The 21,272-nt window shown below is 50.3% G+C and overlaps 3 protein-coding genes across 4 annotated transcripts in view; 1 reads left to right on the top strand and 2 right to left on the bottom strand.

Annotated features, from left to right (window-relative positions):
• The window catches only part of LOC310837528 (uncharacterized protein), a 331,410-nt gene that overhangs the window by 146,804 nt on the left and 163,334 nt on the right, over positions 1–21,272 (bottom strand). The window lies entirely within an intron of this gene.
• The window catches only part of LOC310837236 (uncharacterized protein), a 501,393-nt gene that overhangs the window by 469,805 nt on the left and 10,316 nt on the right, over positions 1–21,272 (top strand). The gene's annotated exons all lie outside the window — the stretch shown is intronic.
• LOC310837786 (uncharacterized protein) overlaps positions 1–21,272 on the bottom strand; it is a 27,163-nt gene extending 5,891 nt beyond the window's left edge. The window contains exons 1-2 of one of the 2 annotated variants that reach the window (XR_014560617.1): positions 21,141–21,272; positions 14,974–16,594 (exon numbers count right to left, since the gene is read on the bottom strand). Coding sequence is in view for 1 of the 2 variants with exons in the window: in XM_083724891.1 (XP_083581017.1) it covers positions 15,327–16,547 (1,221 nt within the window). In the remaining variant the exon portion in view is untranslated. Of the gene's footprint in view, positions 1–13,853; positions 16,595–21,140 lie in introns of those variants that run through there. The other variant, XM_083724891.1, reaches the window with a different exon arrangement.

Here is a 21,272-nt window from a genome sequence, read left to right as displayed (position 1 = left end):
ACACAGACCTACACGCATCTCCCCTCTCTGACCTGAGAGATGTCCCTCTAGAGGGTCATCCCTTAAAAAAGCCTTCCGTAAATAAGGAAGCGCTAGACTGACAGCCGTCCGCCATAAGCACTCCGCTTCGCCCCATTTTACTGAGAGTAGACCGGGCGCCTGAACTCTAGGTCAACCAGCGGCCGTATCAACCAATCACCATTACCGAACAGCGCCCCTGGTGGCGGCTACGCTGGTACTGCAGCCGGCATTCACTGCGTCCCTGTTTGACACCTCACTGATACAACGTTTCCGAGTTCAGTCAACCATGACTGATCCAATCAAGACCTTGTTACATTGTTTCCTGAACTTGGAGCCGGTTTAAACTTCAAAGTCTTTCACCGTTTTATATTTACTAAAAATCAGCCGTACGTCGGATTTCCATCGGACCACTTTTATTCCACTACACGTAACAAGGACTATCAAAGGGGGGTGATTTGGGACTGAGTGGCCATAATCCCTTCACCGAGCAGTCACGTACTCTGCGACCTTTTCCCCCTGACAGGACAACCTTGATAGCCCTCGTGATGGGCCCAGACACAGGGCTATCGGGGATACAATAACTTGCATATCTCAGTGTATTCCGCACGGACTCTCACAAAGGACAGTAACCGGATTCCCCTCAGGGGGCAGGAAACTTCGCCCTTTCCCTTTGTTTTTCAAGTTGACTCATGATGGGAGGGGAGAGGAAGCTCTGGCCAGGTGTCAGGACACTCAGATTACCTGCGAAGCCCCTCCTCGACTCCTCCTAATTCCAATGTAATCATGATGTAAATATGATGTAATTTCGGGGGTGTAGTTTGGGGGATTAGCAACTAATAAAAGTTAGGGTCATCCTTTGTTCGGGGCTTCCATCTTGTTTCACCTCGTGGACGGTGGGAGCCCTGTCGCGACAGCCCTTTTTCCTAAATAAAGACCAAGCCTCCTGGCTGCTGTTTTGCTCTGACTTGCCCTGGTCGGTGTCTTGTTTGTCCAAGAGAGCCCTCGGATTTTTCCCGTAACAGTTTTGGCGACCGTGCTCAGGGACCCTTGGTTCTCCTGCAGAGGTGAGAGGGGAGATAGAGGGGATCGGGCGCCACTGGGCAACCTTAGCCCAGGGATCCTTTTTTCCTCTCCCTGCCTCCTCTTTGCGGGCGGTAATCAACCGTCACCAGAAGCCCGACCAGGGAGAGCAAAGGCGAGGTAAAAGCCGGCTAAAAAGAAAAAGGATCCCGGGATCTGCGGGGGACATCTTCGAACGTGAGTATGGTTTGAAGTAAAACACATTGGGAGGCGGGTGGAGAAGCAGCGTCCTCACGACAGCCAGACTTTCCTTCTTTCATTTCTGACGTTCCCTCTCGGGGTCGGCCAGGAACGTCTTACCTCTATTCTTTTCTCCCCCGATTCTCCCCTTTCGGAAAGTGGCCAGGGAGGTCGCGGAACTTTACTGTCTGACGTTCCCTCTCGGGGTCGTCCAGGAACGTCAAATCCTTTCCCTTCTCTCCCCCCAATTTCTTACGCGGGACATAACCGGGGAAATTGTGGTACTTTTACTGTTTTCCGACGTTCCCTCTCGGGGTCGTCCAGGAACGTCTTAATCTCTCTATCCCTTTTCTCCCCCGTTTTCCGTCTTGGCATTAAGTCCGGGAAAGCGTGGCTCTTTACTGTTTTCTCTGACGTCCCTCTTTCGGAGTCGTCCAGAGGGGTCCATCCAAGCCTTTTCTCTCTCTCACTCTCTCCTTTCTTGTCTAAATGCAAACGAAGCCGCCCCTCCTGCCTGGCGACCTTTGTTAGGGATGACCCGGGTACGTGAGAACGCAAGGTCGTTTGTTTCCTTTCCAAACTATCGTTTTTCTCGGACCTTGATCTGGCATTGCACTGCGCAAGCGTCCAGTAGGGGTTCTGAATTTAGTCTCAAAGACTAGGTAGGAGGCTGTCGTGGAGGGTAGAAGGGGTGGCTCACAAATTGGGACCCCACACTAGGACCAGTTGTGTAAGTAGTACTGCAGTGGAAATTCAGGAGTTGTGTTTATAAATCGGGTAGAGAGAAGGACCCGTGAGTTCAAGGCTGATGTTTTAAAGTATAGATGATAAGTCAGTTACAGTTAATGGTAGAAAGGATTAAAATCAATAGGAATAAGCTGAGGTACCTAAAAAAAACTGAGAAAAAAATATATACTATTTTTTTCCTATTTCCCTCTTCGTGTGTGTGTGCGTGTGTCCCCTTGTCTGTCTATTTTCCCTCTGTAGTATACATCGCTAGCGAACCCCATTTCCATAGAAGAGAGCAATGGGAGCCACCGTTTCTCAACACTCTGACTGGACTCCTCCTAGCGATAAGGCTTCTATGAAGCCTTTTTGCTCCGGGAAGGACTCCGATACCCCTCTGCAATTTGTCCTTCTCAACTGGAAGGAACTGAGAGGGAGAAAGGGACTCTCAAAGTCCAAACTGAGAGATCTCTGTAACATCTCGTGGGTCGCTTTTACCCACCACCTGGAACCATCCTCCCAATGGCCGCCTCATGGTTCCTTTAATCTCATAAAAATGCAAGCACTTAAGTCTTATTTGGTTGACGAGAAACCCCAACAAGTATATTACCTAAATGTCTTCGTTGAAGCCCGTGAATTATTTCAACGGCAACAAGCGCAAATTGCCCATCAGATGGCAGTCCTGAAACCAACTAGACCCCCTCCATATGACGAGATTAGAGCCCAGGAGGAACAATTGGATAGGACCCTCGTCCCATTCTACTACCCCGAACCACAAACTCCCCGATTGCCAGGACCCGGGGCAGGAGACAGGACAGGATCCGGTGGAGGGGGCGCGGGACCGAGGGAGAACGCAACAGATCCAACTGCCGTTACCCCTTCCCAAGGTATGGGACTAGGACAACGCGTAGTGGACCCACCCGCTGCTGCCTCTTTTCAAAACATACCGGGTGTCTCACCACTTAACCCTTCCTCAAGTACTCCCACCGCGGGAGAAGACCAAGTAGGCTTAGAACTGGGACCCCTCCTAAATGGACAACTTCTAAACGGAGAAAGAGAGGGACCTGTCTCCAGCAGAACTAGAAACAGGGATAATCTGCAGAATGGAGAAATAGAAGGTGCTTTCCCTCTGCGTGCGTTACCTATACCTCCAGCCAGGGCAGGAGACCCACCACGCATGGTCTTTACTCATCAGCCCTTCCTTACCTCGGACTTGATGAATTGGTCCGACAAGATGCCCTCCTTAAGAGACGACCCCGACAAATGCCACCGCCAGGTGGCCACCATTTTCTCTACTCACAATCCTACTTGGGCAGATGTTCATATGTTGCTTGGGGCCCTTTTTAATGAAGCAGAGAAGCGAGAAATATTGGCAAAAGCGGGGGAGGCTCTAACGCGAGAAGGCTATCAACCAAATCGCCCCGCCTCGATGACCCCACTAACCGCCCAGACGATACTTAATGATCCAGACTGGGACTACAACACTGACAATGGCATGTGGGGTTTGAAAATTTTCAAAAAGGCCATCTTAGATGGAATAAAAGCTGCGGGTCAGCGAACCGTGAACTGGACAAAGGTCCAGGCCGTCCTTCAAGGGCCAGAAGAACACCCGTCCGATTATTACTCCCGTCTAGTCTCTGCTATCAAGACCTGGGGTGGGATAGACCCGGAAAGTCCCCAGCATGAGGTCATAGTCAAAGGCTTCTTCAAAGACCAGGCAACGGCAGATATAAGGAAAGCCCTAAACTCTCACCTGGGGTACGACGGAAAGACTATAACCGAAATCCTTTCCATCGCCAAGTCAGTCTTTAATTCTAGGGACGAGCGGAGAAAGAAAGATCAGAAACCCGACTCGCCGCGAGTTTTAGCTTATGCGGGAGGGGTTTCCCCGTACAAGGACAAAAGTAAACAAAGAGGACCTGACCCCCGGGACAACCGCATTTGCTATAAATGCGAGGAAATAGGACATGTAAGGAGATTTTGCCCCCTCCTGACTGACACTGGAAGACCAGAATACAGAGACCAAAAAACGTACAGAACAAATTATCGAGACTCTAGCTACCCCAGGTCCAGAGAATCAGACCCCTCATATGGATATATTCCACCTACGACTCAGCCGCCACATCGGGAGGGTCCACCACTTCCACAACCAAGATCTAGGAACCCCACTCAAAACCCTATAAATCCCTTCAAATCGGCAAATCGCAACACTAGTCCAGCTCATGAGATGGTGATGGACGAGTATCAATCACATTGACAATTAGAAGCAGATCCCGCCTCCTTCTCCTTTCTCTGTCCCGTTTTACAACTGTCATCTTCCGACCCAATTTGCACAATGCAAATCGATGGACAGTCCTACGATTGTCTTTTAGATACGGGGGCTACCTACTCCACCCTCACAAATAGCCATCTGACCCCCGGGGAAGACACCAGAACCGTAATGGGACTGGATGGAATCCCTCGAAACTGTCCCCTTTCCCGACCTGCGAAGGTTTCTGTTGGACCGCTATCCGTTAAACATACTTTCTTGTTGACTTCTAGCCCCGTCAACCTATTGGGGAGGGATCTGCTCTGTAAATTAAACGCCACCATACAATGTGGCCAAGAAGGGATTTATCTACATATGCCGAATGAATCCATCTTTAGTTTCCAAGGAGTCTTACAGGAAGCCCGCAACACCACAATTGATCTTCCGCCCGAATTGTTAGACAATGTCTCCCCTTCTTTATGGGGAACCGAGTCAACCTCCGTGGGGCTCTTAAGGTCCGCAGTCCCAGTCAAAATTAACTACAGAAAGGATCTACCTTTCCCTTGCACAAAGCAATATCCCCTTCCTCCAGACGCAATAGACGGACTGACCCCAATGATTGATGAATTCCTGAGAATGGGAGTTTTAATACCATGCGCCTCTCCCTGCAACACCCCTCTTCTTCCCGTCAAAAAACCTAACACAAACCCCGTCAAATGGCGGCTGGTCCAGGATCTCAGACTCGTTAATTCTTTCGTCATCCCCCGCCACGCGGTAGTTGCTAACCCACACCACCTCCTAAGCACCATTCCGGAAGGAACTGTGGTGTATTCTGTCATAGACCTATGCTCCGCTTTCTTCAGCATTCCTGTAGACCCAGAAAGCCAATTCCTATTTGCCTTCACCTGGCAGACAGGGCAGTTAACGTGGACCCGACTGCCCCAAGGATATGTAGAATCCCCAGCGATTTTTTCATCAATATTACACCAAGACTTATCGGACGTGACTCTACCGGGGGGCTCAGCTCTCAGACTTTATGTTGATGATATTTTACTCTGTTCTCGGAACCTAGAATCTTGCAAGAACGACACTATAACTCTCCTAAATATATTAGCACAAAAGGGACACAAAGTATCCCCAAAAAAGGTACAATACTGCAAAAGGGAAGTGAAATATCTTGGCCACATCTTAGGAGAGGGCACTCGAGCACTAACCACGGACCGAATTGAGGCTATAACCAAATTACCCTTACCAAAAACAAAAAGGCAACTCCGGGGTTTCATTGGAATGAGTGGATTCTGCCGAGCATGGATTCCGCGCTACGGGGAATTCACCCGCCCCCTCACAGCAATGACACACGACAATGCCCCAGATCAACTACAGTGGTCTGCGGAGGCGCTTGAAGCCTTTGAATCTATTAAGAAAGAGCTGCGGTCCTCTCCTGCCCTTGGACTTCCGGATTATAGACTACCCTTTTCCTTATTCGTACACGAGAATAAAGGAGTAGCTTCAGGCGTCCTTACACAACCCTTCCAAGGGAGGAATAGACCTGTCGCTTATTACAGCCTTCAACTAGACACGACCGTATTAGGAAACGTAGGATGCCTTAGGGCCGTAGCAGCCGCAGCCCTACTCCTAGAAAAGGCACAAGAAACTGTCCTGGGACATGATCTAACAGTTAACGTTCCACATGCCGTTGCAACCCTCCTTAGCTTGCAAGGGTGTCAACGCTTTACAATACAACGTTTAAATCGATATGAGGCCATTCTCCTCAGCCCATCTAATGTCACTATAAAAAGAGTCAATTCACTGAATCCTGCAACCCTCCTGCCTCTTCCCGATGATGGCACCCCACACCATGACTGTTCCCAGATAGTCCGCCATGTGGAAAAACCTCGGGAAGATCTCGATTACCTCCCTCTAACAGAGCCTGATCTCATTTTGTATACGGACGGGAGCTCCAAGGTTGTGGGAGGTGAACGGAAGAGTGGATATGCTATAGTAACCGATAGCGAAATCCTAGAAGCGCGACCAGTCCATCCCAAATACAGTGCACAAGCGGCTGAACTTATTGCTTTGATTAGAGCTTGTGAACTAGGGGCGGGACAACGCATCACCATTTACACGGATTCGAAGTACTGTTTTGGGTTGGTGCATGCTACCGGACAAATCTGGTTACAAAGGGGTTTCTTGACCACTGCAGGCACTCAAATTGCACATGCATCCCTAGTGCAACGTCTCATGAATTCTATCCATCTCCCTGAGGCAATTGCAGTGGTACATTGCAAGGCACACACAAAAGGCAAAGACCCAGTGTCAACAGGGAACAGACGCGCCGATAGTACAGCACAGGAAGCCGCCCTTCAACCCCTCTCTACCGATAATGAGTTCCAGGGACCACAAGTCCTATCAGATATAAATTACTCTGAAATGTACAAAACCGCAACCCCAGATGAAATTGAAAAATGGCAAGAACAGGGAGCTCGCTTACAAAATGGGGTCTGGTATTTCCCAGATAAAAGACTCATAATGCCTAGGCTATGGGTACCTAAACATCTAAGAGTTCTACACCAACGTACCCACTGGGGGAGAGAGAAACTTATCGACACAATACAACGCTGCTGGTACGCCCCGGGTCTTGCCCTTGCCGCTAAAGCCGCTGTCAAAAATTGTCATACTTGTCAGAGTTTTAATCCAAAGCATACCGCCAGATGCCCACCAGGGGCCAGACCATGGGCTTTCGTACCATTCGAAAGCCTTCAAATAGATTTCATAGATTTACCTCCCTGCCAAGGTTACAAACATGCTTTGGTAATCATTGATCAGTTGACGGGGTGGGTAGAATGCTTCCCTACTCGCAAAACAACTGCACACATCGTAGCAAAGATTTTAATACAAGAAATCATACCCCGTTTCGGAGTCCCTAGGCATATAGACAGTGACAGAGGCTCACATTTCACGTCAGACATAATCCAGCAAGTAGCCAGCGCCCTCGGAGTCAAATGGAAATTACATACCCCATACCATCCTCCTTCCTCTGGACAGGTCGAAAGAATGAACCAGCAACTTAAAACACAGCTGGGAAAACTTTGCAAAGACTCTGGCATCAAATGGGTCAATGCCCTTCCACTAGTTCTGCATAATTTGAGAGCATGTCCCCGCGGAAACCTCAAAATATCCCCTTATGAATTACTATTCGGACGACCTTCCCCAGTATACAACACCCAATTTCCCACATCAGAATTAGAGGTGGGCGAATCAGAATTGACTAACTACGTAATACAGCTGCAAAAACAACTCACTCTTATCCACAAATATGCAGCCTCAAGTCAAAACATTCCTTTAGATGAAAATGTCCACCCATACCAACCAGGGGACTGGATACTGGCAAAAACCTACCATAAGATACCCCTACGGCCCACCTGGGAAGGTCCTTACCAAGTGCTTTTAACCACTCCAACTTCCGTTAAGGTAGCTGAAAAGACGGCCTGGTTGCATCACACCCGCTGCAAACCCGCTTCCCCACCTGAACCTACCACTGACAACTCACCCTACAGCGTCCCAAGCCAGCCAGCAGACGACGACACAGATACAGAAGACGACCAACAGACCGGACCAGATCGGGGCACGAATCGAGCCCAACAGACCGGACCAGATCGGGGCACGAATCGAGCCCAACAGACCGGACCAGATCGGGGCACGAATCGAGCCCAACAGACCGGACCAGATCGGGGCACGAATCGAGCCCAACAGACCGGACCAGATCGGGGCACGAATCGGGCCCAACAGATCGGACCTGATCAACCACCCACACAGACCCATTGGACTTCAGAGATAACCACAACATCCGACCAGAACAACCAACCCCCAATTCGCCTCAAACTACGCAGAACAAACATCCCCATCTGACAGCTCCATCTGACAGCTCCATCTGACAGCTCCATCTGACAGCTCCATTTGACAGCTCCGTCTGACAGCTCCATCTGACAGCTCCATCTGACAGCTCCATCTGACAGCTCCATCTGACAGCTCCATTTGACAGCTCCGTCTGACAGCTCCATCTGACAGCTCCATCTGACAGCTCCATCTGACAGCTCCATCTGACAGCTCCATTTGACAGCTCCATCTGACAGCTCCATCTGACAGCTCCATCTGACAGCTCCATCAGACAGTTCCGTCTAACAGCTCCATCTGACACCTACGTTCGACAGCTCAACCTGCCATCGCCATGACAACCACGATACCCGCCTTCCTCGTCCTTTTCATTACCTCTGCCCTTTCTCAACAATCCATAAGCTCTCACCCCTCGTGCCCCGGATTACAAATGGAATACAAATATCTAGACTTTGGGATTGTCGATATGGTAAAGGCAGGGACACCAGACCGCCTAGGGGATTTTGACTTCTGCTTACCCGAAACCCGTCTGCTCCTTCGACATTCCATACTACCCGTCCTCTCTACTCACCAAACTTGGGAACTTTTTATCCGCTCACCCACCTACACGCCGCTTGGCAAACTCATCCTCACCAAAGATGGCTCTTGGAATAGAGCCCACTGCTTCAATGGTTCCTATGTACTCTTTTCCGATGGTACCCCTGAACAAACTATTAACTGGACACTTCTAGACAATGGTGGCGGTGAATCAGTCTATACTGACAAAAATCACCCCACAGACCATCTAATTCACGGCTTTCATTGTCAACGAGTGGATTCCGCTCCCCGCAAAACTATACTACAGGGAGTCTGCCTCCGAAGGTACTGCTGCGTCTGGGATATCGGACTCGCCTCCGATTGGGACGGGAAAGCGTACCTCGAAGGTTGGCACCACTCAATTACACCTCCAGCAGAATGGGACACTACCGGACCCCAAAGGTGTGGAGGTCTCACCACGAATCTCACCTACCTACTCCGCCAAGACCCCCTTCATCCCGCGGGTACCGCACCTCGCCAAAGGGGGGAACTGTCAGTATCTGAAAACACCAACAATAATGACTTTTTGTCCACTTGGCATTCCAACACCTATGTGAAATTAATCTCTCAAATTGCAAAACAAACAACAACCAAGGAGTGCTGGATCTGTGCCAATGCTCCCGCACACCTTCACAGTGGCATACCATTTCTAGGAGTACCTCTCACCCTGCAACAACATCTCTCAGCTGACGTGCAGTCCTGGAACCTGACTGCTGTGAACTTGACCCACCAGTACATCTACCTAACTGGACCTACTACAGGCGACCTTTGCCGGAAGTTCAGCGGGAACGACAAAATCATCGGCGAGAGCAACTGTAAGTACACTATTGACATTACTTTAAATGGCAAAATTACCCTATGGCACCAAGGCGACCCCTCCATCCACCCCACCTTAATGTCTGCATGGAAACACGTTATGACCTTACCCAACTCCTGGAGTCCCTCCCCTGTCACCCAGTGCTTCTTCCGCACTTTTCTCACCGGCCGCATAGACTCATGCCTACAAGGGTTATTCTGGGTCTGTGGCCACCGCGGCTATGTATGGGCCAGCCCCCACTCCCGTGGTACATGTTATCTCGGCCTGATCTTGCCCGGAGTCCGGGTCACCCAGGATTTACCTCCCGGAAGAAGGCGCAATAGGAGGGCAAAGGACTTGTCACAACTCTCTGATGTAGCAGCCAATAGCGAAACTTATGGCCGGGCTCTCTTTCCTGCATATGGAGCCGGTTCCAACCACGTTGACATCCTTAAATTAACGGACATCCTATTAAATTTCATGGAGGAATCCAATGCGGCTACTCAATCTATCCTGACGGAGTTGACAGAGGTCAGACAGACTGCGATACAGAACCGTCTTGCTTTGGACTACGTTCTTGCCTCGACCGGAGGCGTTTGTGCTCTCGTCGGAACCGAATGCTGCACACACGTGTCCGACCAAACCCTCAATATTACTGGACATCTTAACAACATTCATAAACTGACGGAAGGGCTTAAAGACATCCAACATGAAGGACTGTCAGATGCCCAGTTGTGGAGCTGGCTGCCTGGGTCGGGATGGATAAAGCAACTCCTAGGAAACGGACTCCTAATCCTCATAACTGTAACCATTTGCGTTGCTGTCTCCTGCTGCGCAATCCACTGCTTCCCGATGTGCTGTCAGACGTGTGGCTCTTGCCTTCCGACACATCTCCCGCGATCAGCTGCGGCCCACAGGCTGCCGGCCCCAAGAACCCAAGCGACTCCCATGGAAATGGGACCCCTGAAGAACTTCCGGAATCTGGATCCTAGGTATGACATGTCAGACTTTTATTGATCATGCGGAGAGAAGGATTGCACGGTTTCCAACCTCCGCAATCTTATCTCCGAAGGGGGGAACTGTCACCGGAAATCGCCCCCCCCCTCATTTACACATGTACCGCATAAGCACACACACACAGACCTACACGCATCTCCCCTCTCTGACCTGAGAGATGTCCCTCTAGAGGGTCATCCCTTAAAAAAGCCTTCCGTAAATAAGGAAGCGCTAGACTGACAGCCGTCCGCCATAAGCACTCCGCTTCGCCCCATTTTACTGAGAGTAGACCGGGCGCCTGAACTCTAGGTCAACCAGCGGCCGTATCAACCAATCACCATTACCGAACAGCGCCCCTGGTGGCGGCTACGCTGGTACTGCAGCCGGCATTCACTGCGTCCCTGTTTGACACCTCACTGATACAACGTTTCCGAGTTCAGTCAACCATGACTGATCCAATCAAGACCTTGTTACATTGTTTCCTGAACTTGGAGCCGGTTTAAACTTCAAAGTCTTTCACCGTTTTATATTTACTAAAAATCAGCCGTACGTCGGATTTCCATCGGACCACTTTTATTCCACTACACGTAACAAGGACTATCAAAGGGGGGTGATTTGGGACTGAGTGGCCATAATCCCTTCACCGAGCAGTCACGTACTCTGCGACCTTTTCCCCCTGACAGGACAACCTTGATAGCCCTCGTGATGGGCCCAGACACAGGGCTATCGGGGATACAATAACTTGCATATCTCAGTGTATTCCGCACGGACTCTCACAAAGGACAGTAACCGGATTCCCCTCAGGGGGCAGGAAACTTCGCCCTTTCCCTTTGTTTTTCAAGTTGACTCATGATGGGAGGGGAGAGGAAGCTCTGGCCAGGTGTCAGGACACTCAGATTACCTGCGAAGCCCCTCCTCGACTCCTCCTAATTCCAATGTAATCATGATGTAAATATGATGTAATTTCGGGGGTGTAGTTTGGGGGATTAGCAACTAATAAAAGTTAGGGTCATCCTTTGTTCGGGGCTTCCATCTTGTTTCACCTCGTGGACGGTGGGAGCCCTGTCGCGACAGCCCTTTTTCCTAAATAAAGACCAAGCCTCCTGGCTGCTGTTTTGCTCTGACTTGCCCTGGTCGGTGTCTTGTTTGTCCAAGAGAGCCCTCGGATTTTTCCCGTAACAGCTCCCAAATGGCCACCTATTCTCCCAGTGACCAGAGCGAGCTAGATGGTAGCCTCAGACAATACTAGCAGCCACTGATTTCTTTTTCATTCACAGCCATCCACAATTTGGCGGCCATCACCACAGCTTGTGTCAGCAAATGCCATTTTTAAAATTGCGCAAGTCTTCCTTTCACCTGCTCTGAATCGCCTGCTGTTCAGCTTTGGCCTTGGGATCCAAGCTGATGAGGGGGGAAAACCTCTCCCTAGCCATTTTCTCTCTGCCAGTAGTGGCGGCTGGTGCTCATTAGGGCCACATTTGCACCATATATTTAAAAGACTATAATACCCAATGCTTTCTTTCTGGGGTGATGCAGGGGTACGCACACCCCTAAACATTTTGTGAATCTAACGGGAGAAGAAACTAAAATAATAAAAATTAGTTTCTTCTCCAGTGCGGCGAATCGTCAGTTCCGTTGCTACCTCCAATGGCAGCCTCCTTTCCTGTCACGAGGGAAGCGAGCGTTTAATGTGTTAGGTAGGAGTTGGAATTTAGCACGGTGATTAGTCAGTTTCATTGTTATCACCTCTGCCGGCGGCTTCCTTTTCTTTCCTGCTGATTTTCTTGAGTCAAAATGAGAGTACCCCAAAACATTTTTAGGGGGGAAAAGCACCGATAATAGCCCTTGAAAACAAAATTAAACGTAAAGAGTGAATGGGCAACTTATGAAGAGCTGCTAACAGAAGAACAATCGGAAGCCATGGAAGCCGTCTCAGACATTCAGGTTCCAAATAATGTTCACAAACTGGAGCACTCACTTCCAGCTTTGCGGCATTCAGGAGCCAAAACGTCCAACTCGCAAGGTGTTCAAGAACCAAGGTTCAAGAACCAACTGTACTGAGCTATGTGGACCATTGGTCTGACCCAGAATTAGCCAGCTTCCCATGTCCAAATTTCAACATGTCTTGCTTATCTTAAAACTCAATTTTACACCTTGATAAATTGCATGTCAACTCCTTGTTAACTTTTCATCTTGTGCTTTTTAAAAATATTGTGTATATTATGTAAACTGCATAGAGGTTTTTTGTTGATTAAATTTTGTTAAATAAAACGTTTTCTTAAAAAAACAAAAAACCCAGCTCCCCTTAATCATTTTGTTTGCCCTCTTCCTTAAGTGTTTCCAGCTCCATAATATATTTGTTTAAGTTTGGAAACAGACACCCCCATTTGCATGAAAAACAGCAGGGGAGAGTTCACAGCCCAGCAGGAGGTCTCAGTTTTAATCTCTGGCATCTCCAGGCAGCTGCCAGTCAGTGTGGGCAATACTGAGCTAGATGGAACAAGGGTCTGAATCAGCAAAAGGAAGCTTCCAGTGTCCCCAATCTCCTCCTCTTTTTCTCCAGTAGCCTCATAAAGTGACATCACTGCAATCTGCATTTCCCTGCCTCACCCGGATTGGCTGCCCCTTGTCGGGGGAGCAGGACCACCCACAGCATGGTGATGTCAGCAAAGCATCTCTGGGAAATTGCCACTGGCAGAGCAAGAATGCAAAGCTGGTTAACAGCCGCCCCAGCCGCTTTCAGGGTCCACTTCTGATTCCAGCCTGATCGCCATCGCCTCTTGTTTTAGAAGGCTGACCTTAAACGATGCGACAGGTGGAGTTACAAAAACACCCTACAAATTGCATGTATGTGCCATGCTTGGGCAAGAGCTCCAATAATCCTGAAAAAATGGGATAAAACAAATGTCGGTATATAGAAAGCACAGTCCCCATTTTGTGATTTCACGTAACCAAATCCAATTGGCTATGTGACATGAAAACATCAAACTACCTAAAGGTGACCCCCGGCTGCCTCAGAAAGAAGCTCTTGTGCGTCTTATTTGTGTGTTTTTGGTATCAAAATGGTAAAGGACAGCGATGTGTGTGTGTGCACGTGTATAAGAAATAAGCAAACAGGGAGTGTCATGAAACTTCCTCTCCCCACAAAAGGAATTTTTAATGAGCAAAAATTTAAGTGTGGTCCTCATATTGGGGAATCAAGCAGTTTGGGTCTGGGTCAGAATGCTGCAAAACACACATGACCCAAGGTACTGATGCACAGGTTAGGGCTCTTGATAAAGAAGGCCGGCACACAAAACAACCATCTATTTATTACCATGAAATAACATACAGTAATGCATGAAAAACCCATTTATTTATTTTTTGCACCGGAGGTTCAATTCTGTAGCTGTTTCCCTGCCTGCAGTTGCTCTTGTAGCTGCGTCTCTCCTCCACACCCAAAATCCCATGACCCAGAGTGCCTTAGCACAATATATGCTCTGATCCCCTTGCACGAATGTGTCCTTGGGTTCCATAGATATCAGTAGGGCGGAAGGCAGGGAGGCCGACAGTAGGTGGCGCTAGAGAGCCAGCGACAGGCACAGCCAACTAACGCTGGCCTCGATCCCCTCTTACAGAGTTCTACAAGGGCCACACTGAGACCAAGGAGGAAGAAGCCGACAGACAGCGCCACCCCTTAGACTGGATGCAAGTGGGAAGGCAGGTCAAGGATGGAGGTTGGTGGGTTGGTGCCCCATTTGCCCTAAAAACAGACCGGGGGTCCACTGACTGCGACGAGAAACCTGGTCAGGTTCACTTTGGCGTTACCGCCTGCGCTCCTCAGCGAAGTACAGGAACAGGCCTGTGTGGAAATGTTATGGCTTCTTTCCTAGCTGGGCAGGAATTTCTGCCCCCATGCATAATACGATTAAATTGGTTACAGTGGTACCTCTGGTTACGTACTGAATTCGTTCCGGAGGTCCGTTCTTAACCTGATACCGTTCTTAACCTGAAGCACCACTTTAGCTAATGGGGCCTCCTGCTGCCGCCGCGCCACCAGAGCACGATTTCTGTTCTCATCCTGAAGCAAAGTTCTTAACCCGAGGTACTATTTCTGGGTTAGCGGAGTCTGTAACCTGAAGCATCCGTAACCCGAGGTAAAGGTAAAGGGACCCCCGATCATTAGGTCCAGTCGTGGCCGACTCTGGGGTTGCGGAGCTCATCTCGCTTTATTGGCCGAGGGAGCCGGCGTACAGCTTCCGGGTCATGTGGCCAGCATGACTAAGCCGCTTCCGGCGAACCAGAGCAGCGCACGGAAATGCGGTTTACCTTCCCGCCGGAGCACCACTTTAGCTAACGGGGCCCTGTGCCGCCGCCGCACGATTTCTGTTCTCATCTTGAACCAAAGTTCTTAACCCGAGGTACTATTTCTGCGTTAGTGGAGTCTGTAACCTGAAGCGCCTGTAACCTGAAGCACCTGTAACCCGAGGTACCACTGTACTAAGTTTCTCTGCTTCACACACTCCTCTAAAAACAGGCTCCACATTGTTTTTATAAAAGTCTGGTTTAAGCAACTGCATAATACGCTCCTAAGCATAGCTGTCAACATTTCCCCTTTTTTAAGGGAAATTCTCTTATTTCGAATAGGATTCCTTGCAAGAAAAGGAAAAAGTTGACAGCTATGCTCCTAAGATTCCCCCCCTCTTTTTTTTTGCATGGGATCTTTGCTGCTCAACTATGTCAGACCGGGGAGTAAATCCGTTTCCATTCCCTATCCTGCAGGAAGCCCTCCCCACACCCCCCCAAAAACCCCCTAAAGGCCAGAACAGTTTAGGCTTGCAAAGCCTCCCGGTCTTTGTGGGTTCTTTTATGGACCACGAGGTGCGCGCTGCAGGTGAAGCACCTCCCGCAGACGAGGCACATGTACGGCTTCTCCCCCGTGTGGATCCTCTGGTGCTGCATGAGGTGTGCGCTCTGGCTGAAGCTCTTCCCGCAGGTGCCGCACTTGTAGGGCTTCTCGCCCGTGTGGGTCCGCTCGTGCTTCACCACGTCCGAGCTGGTGGTGAAGCTTTTCCCGCACAGCGAGCACTTGTAGGGCTTCTCGCCCGTGTGGGTCCTCTTGTGCTTGACGAGGTCGGAGCTGGAGCGGAAACTCTTTCCGCAGATGAGGCACTTGCAGGGCTTCTCGCCCGTGTGGGTCCTCTCGTGCTGCGTGAGGATCATGCTCTGGCTGAAGCTCTTGCCGCAGTAGGAGCATTTGTACGGCCTCTCGCCCGTGTGGCTCCTCTGGTGCTTTACCAGGCCCGAATTGGACGCGAAGCTCTCCCCGCACGTCAAGCAGGTGTAGGGCCTCTCGCCCGTGTGGGTCCGCTCGTGCTGGATGAGGTTCGAGCTGCGCTTGAAGCTCTTCTGGCAGAGGGAGCAGCTGAACGGCTTCTCCTCCGTGTGGGTCTTCTTGTGGTTGACGAAGTTCGAGCTGGTGCTGAAGCGCTTCCCGCAGTCGGGGCACTGGTAAGGCCTCTCGCCCGTGTGGGTCCTCTGGTGCGTCATGAGGTGGGCGTTGGAGCAGAAGCTCTTGCCGCACAGGAAGCACTTGTAGGGCTTCTCCTTCGTGTGGAAGCGCTCGTGGACGATCAGGTAGGAGCGCTGGTTGAAGCGCTTCTCGCACACCGAGCACTGGTACGGCTTCTCGCCCGTGTGGATCCGCTCGTGCTTCACCAGGTCCGAGCTCTGGTGGAAGCTGCGCCCGCAGTCGGAGCACTTGTAGGGCTTCTCCCCCGAGTGGTTCCTCTTCTGGTGGCTGATGAGGCTCGAGATGCTGCAGAAGCTCTTCCCGCATTCGGTGCAGATGTAGGAGGTCCCTTCGACCGAGCCGCCTTCGTCCAAGACGGGGAGGAGGCTCGGCGGGCCTTCCGGGAGATGGCTGATCTCGCAGATGCCTTCCATGTCGTGAAACCCAGAAAGGCCGTCGGGCGCCTCCAGCAAGGGCCCACACGCTTCCATGAGGTCGGGGGTTTTCGTCTCGGTGGCCTCCTCTTTGCTGTCACTCATTTGTTCTCCGGCGGCGGGAATTTTCTTTGAAAGATATGTTTTTCAGGCTAAAAAAGGAAAACGAGAGTGAGAAGCGACCTAAACAGGACTCATTCTCTGTGCCACAGGTGAGTTTGACCATGGGTCCCTCTATAACATCAACAACAACAACAACAATAATAATAATAATAATTTATTATTTATACCCCACTTCCCCAGCCACTCTGGGCGGCTTCCAACAAAACACTAAAATACAATAACCTATTAAACATTAAAAGCTTCCCTAAACAGGGCTGCCTTTAGATGTCTTCTAAAAGTTTGGTAGTTATTTTTCTCTTTGACATCTGGTGGGAGGGTGTTCCACAGGGCGGGTGCCACTACCGAGAAGGCCCTCTGCCTGGTTCCCTGTAACTTGGCTTCTTGCAGCGAGGGAACCGCCAGAAGGCCCTTGGCGCTGGACCTCAGTGTCCGGGCAGAGCGATGGGGGTGGAGACGCTCCTTCAGGTATACTGGACCGAGGCCTCTAACTCAATATTTCCCACACTGACTGGCAGTGGCTCTCCTGCAGGGTCAGATTAAGACCTTTAGAGGCCCCCAAAGAGATCTAATTCAAAATAGAAACAATAGAATAAACAATAATACAGTGGTACCCCAGGTTACAGACGCTTCAGGTTACAGACTCCGCTAACCCAGAAATAGTACCTTGGATTAAGAACTTTGCTTCAGGATGAGAACAGAAATCGCGTGGTGGTGGCAGCAGGAGGCCCCATTAGCTAAAGTGGTACCTCAGATTAAGAACAGTTTCAGGTTAAGAACGGACCTCCAGAATGAATTAAGTTCTTAACCAGAGGTACCACTGTAAACCGCAAAATAAAATTGTATTTTCCAAAATGAAACGAAACAATGGGAAAAATGGAGAACAATGTTTATTTTCGTATACTTCCACTTTGTTTATATATTTTTTTTAAATCCCCTACTTTTTCTAGTTGCAAAGTTTTTGATCAGATCCTCCAAACTAGTCTTACATAACACATCTGCTTCTATACTTAAGGATAGAGAAAAGGCATCCAGCCTGCCTTGTTGCCTAGCTGTGCAGTTGGGACTTTTAATACACTTCAACTGAGAAAATGGAACACTCAGCTGAGAAATTTGGGATCATTAATGCTAAAAATCCGACAATGTGAAATTTCTGTGAAGGCCTCCTTCCCTTGATGCCCTGTAAAGGTAAAGGTAAAGGTACCCCTGCCCGTACGGGCCAGTCTTGACAGACTCTGGGGTTGTGCGCCCATCTCACTTAAGAGGCCAGGGGCCAGCGCTGTCCGGAGACACTTCCGGGTCACGTGGCCAGCGTGACATCGCTGCTCTGGCGAGCCAGAGCCGCACACGGAAACGCCGTTTACCTTCCCGCTGGTAAGCGGTCCCTATTTATCTACTTGCACCCGGAGGTGCTTTCGAACTGCTAGGTTGGCAGGCGCTGGGACCGAGCAGCGGGAGCGCACCCCGCCGCAGGGATTCGAACCGCCGACCTTTCGATCGGCAAGTCCTAGGCGCTGAGGCTTTAACCCACAGCGCCACCTGCGTCCCTCCAAATGATGCCCTGAGCACAGCCTTATTTTGCTTAATGGTTAATCCAGCCCTGTTCCCCTGGGTTCCAGGCAGGGAACATTCTCAGTCCTACCTCAAGATGTCGGGGATCGTGGAGATGCTTCACCACAGCTATGGCCATTCTCCTTTTCAAGGAGCAAAGACCATGTACTACCTTCCTGTGCATCGGCCTGCAGCTCACCCCCCACCCCCAAAACCAACCCAGTTCCTGCGCTTTTGAGGTAGCAAACCCTATTTGACCTGGATAGATTCCAGGAATGACCGGTAAAGGTAAAGGGACCCCTGACCATTAGGTCCAGTCGTGACAGACTCTGGGATTGCGGCACTCATCTCGCTTTACTGGCCGAGGGAGCCGGAGTACAGCTTCCAGGTCATGTGGCCAGCATGACTAAGCCGCTTCTGGCGAACCAGAGCAGAACACGGAAAAGCCGTTTACCTTCCCGCCGGAGCGGTACCTATTTATGTACTTGTACTTTGATGTGCTTTTGAACTGCTATGTTGGCAGGAGCAGGGACCGAGCAACGGGAGCTCACCCCGTCGCGGGGATTTGAACTGCCAACCTTCTGATCCGCAAGTTCCAGGCTCTGTGGTTTAACCCACAGCGCCACCCGCGTCCCAACAGAATGACCGTTAGCCCACATTAATTCACCCAGACACAAAACATGCTCTTTTGAATATGCAACACTTGACATTGCAATGACCTCCGGAGCAAAGGATAAGTTATGAAAGGGACACAGGAAGTCGCTCCCCAAGGCTGCCTCATACACACTAATCTGCAAGCTTCTCCCAAGGGGCCCTTTAAAACCAGGGCTGACTCAATAATAATGGGAATATAATAATGGGAAAATAATAATAATAATAATAATAATAATAATAATAATAATAATAATAATTTATTATTTCTTTTTTTATACCCTGCCCATCTAACTGGGCTTCCCCAGCCACTCTGGGCAGCTCCCCTAAAAATATTTAAAACACGATAAAACATCAAACGTTAAAAACTTCCCTAAACAGGGCTGCCTTCAGATGTCTTCTAAAAGTCAGAGTTGCTTATTTCCTTGACATCTGATGGGAGGGCGTTCCACAGGGCAGGCGCCACCACCAAGAAGGCCCTCTGCCTGGTTCCTGGAAGCACCGTAGCTCAGGGCCGGAGCGTCTGCCTTATCCCGGGTGCGATTCCCGGTGCCTCTGGGCAAGAACGGGAAAAGCTGCTGCCCCAAACCCTGGAGAGCCTCTGCCAGTCAGTGTTGATTTTCCGACGTGGAATAAGGCAGCTTCCGGTTTTGTTCCCGTGTCAGTGCTGTGCCGCCTTGTAACAGAGTTCTGGACCATTGGCCCATCCGACTGAGAACTGCGCTGATTGGCAGAAGCTCTCTGGGGGTTTCAGGCAGAGCAGTATTATTGCTATTATTTAATTAATTAAATCCACATCTTGCCCTTTGTTTGAGGACCACACGGTGACTGAAGAGGCCACTGAGGCTCGAACCTAGGAGCTTCTGCTTGCCTTGTACAGAGAAACAGGAAGCTGTCATGTACCGGAGCTAGACCGTGGACTGTCTTGCCAGAGTGGTGCCTGCTCTAGTTATCTCCTGCTTGGACTACTGCAATGCGCTCTACGTGGGGCTACCTTTGAAGGTGACCCGGAAACTACAACTAATCCAGAATGCGGCAGCTAGACTGGTGGCTGGGGGCGGCCGCCGAGACCACATAACACCGGTCTTGAAAGACCTACATTGGCTCCCAGTACGTTTCCGAGCACAATTCATAGTGTTGGTGTTGACCTTGAAAGCCCTAAACGGCCTCGGCCCAGTATACCTGAAGGAGCGTCTCCACCTCCATCGTTCTGTGCTGAGGTCCAGTGCTGAGGGCCTTCTGGCGGTTCCATCATTGCGAGAAGCAAAGCTACAGGGAACCAGGCAGAGGGCCTTCTCGGTAGTGGCACCCACCCTGTGGAACACCTTCAAATCAGATGTCAAAGCGATAAACAACTACCTGACATTCAGAAGACATCTTAAGGCAGCCCTGTTCAGGGAAGTTTTTAATGTGTGACCTTTTAGTGTATTTTTGGTCTCTGTGGAAGCCGCCCAGAGTGGCTGGGGAACCCCAGCCAGATGGGCGGGGTACAAATAATAAATTATTATTATTATTCACTGAGCTCAGTATTGTCTACACTGACTGGCAGCCGCTCTTTGGGATTCCATTGCCAGCGGAGATGGCAAGGATTTTGGACCTTCTGCATGCAGGACAGCTACTCTGCCACTGAGCTCTGGCCGTTCCCTGGAGCATTTCTCAGATCGACCTGCATTTAAAAGGAGGAGGAAGAGGGTAGGTAGGAGGGGTTGCTAACTTTTCCAACACAGCCTGCAGCTGTGCCTTTGGACAGCATCCCGATCTGCAGGCATCTTTGTCACTGTGTGGCAAAAAAGCTCCACACCTGCTTTTTTCTTGCACATTTCTGCACATCCAGCCAGTGGCGTAGCGTGGCGGGTGCAGGGGGGCCCGGCCGCACCGGGCGCAACATCTGGGGTTAGGGGGCGCAAATCCACGGGTTAGGGGGCACAAATTACTTGCCTTGCCCCGGGTGCTGACAACCCACGCTACGCCACTGCATCCATCCGCCGTCCGAGAGCAAAATCAGGCTTTGGCACCCTGCATTGGCAACCTTAAAAAGGCCCCCTTTGCCATAATCCTGGATTATGAAGGTTTCTCTTTTCCCACCTCTGTTATTTTCTCCTACCAATAGGGAACCTATGTAAGGACTCTATATGGGCTCTTGGATACCCCATAAGGGCATATTTTTTATTTACAACACCACCTCCTCCCCTGTTCCAGACAGAGATCTAAATATTTGCGATCCAGCTTTTCCAGCCCCCCAAGACGGGGAGGAGAGTTTCCTATTGTCCCCCCTCGCTGCGCTACCTCGCCTTTTGTCTCTCCTCCTCCCCCACTGGAAAAAAGGGAAAAGAGAAGGGAGACTAAGCATGATTTTAAGGGAAGCAACTTTCCTACCTCCGCAAGCCCTCCGGACGCACCGCCGCCTGCAAGAGCGCAGCGCGCAGCAACACGCGCGCAAAAGAAGCGGCTCTGCTGAACAGCTCCTGCAACTGCCGATTTGCAAATGGGTTTTGCTGGAGCGATTGA

This window comes from Podarcis gaigeae, assembly GCF_964106915.1.
Source record: "Podarcis gaigeae genome assembly, chromosome: 2".
Classification (NCBI taxonomy): Eukaryota; Metazoa; Chordata; class Lepidosauria; order Squamata; family Lacertidae; genus Podarcis; species Podarcis gaigeae.
This window is presented reverse-complemented; position numbering and strand designations above follow the sequence as displayed.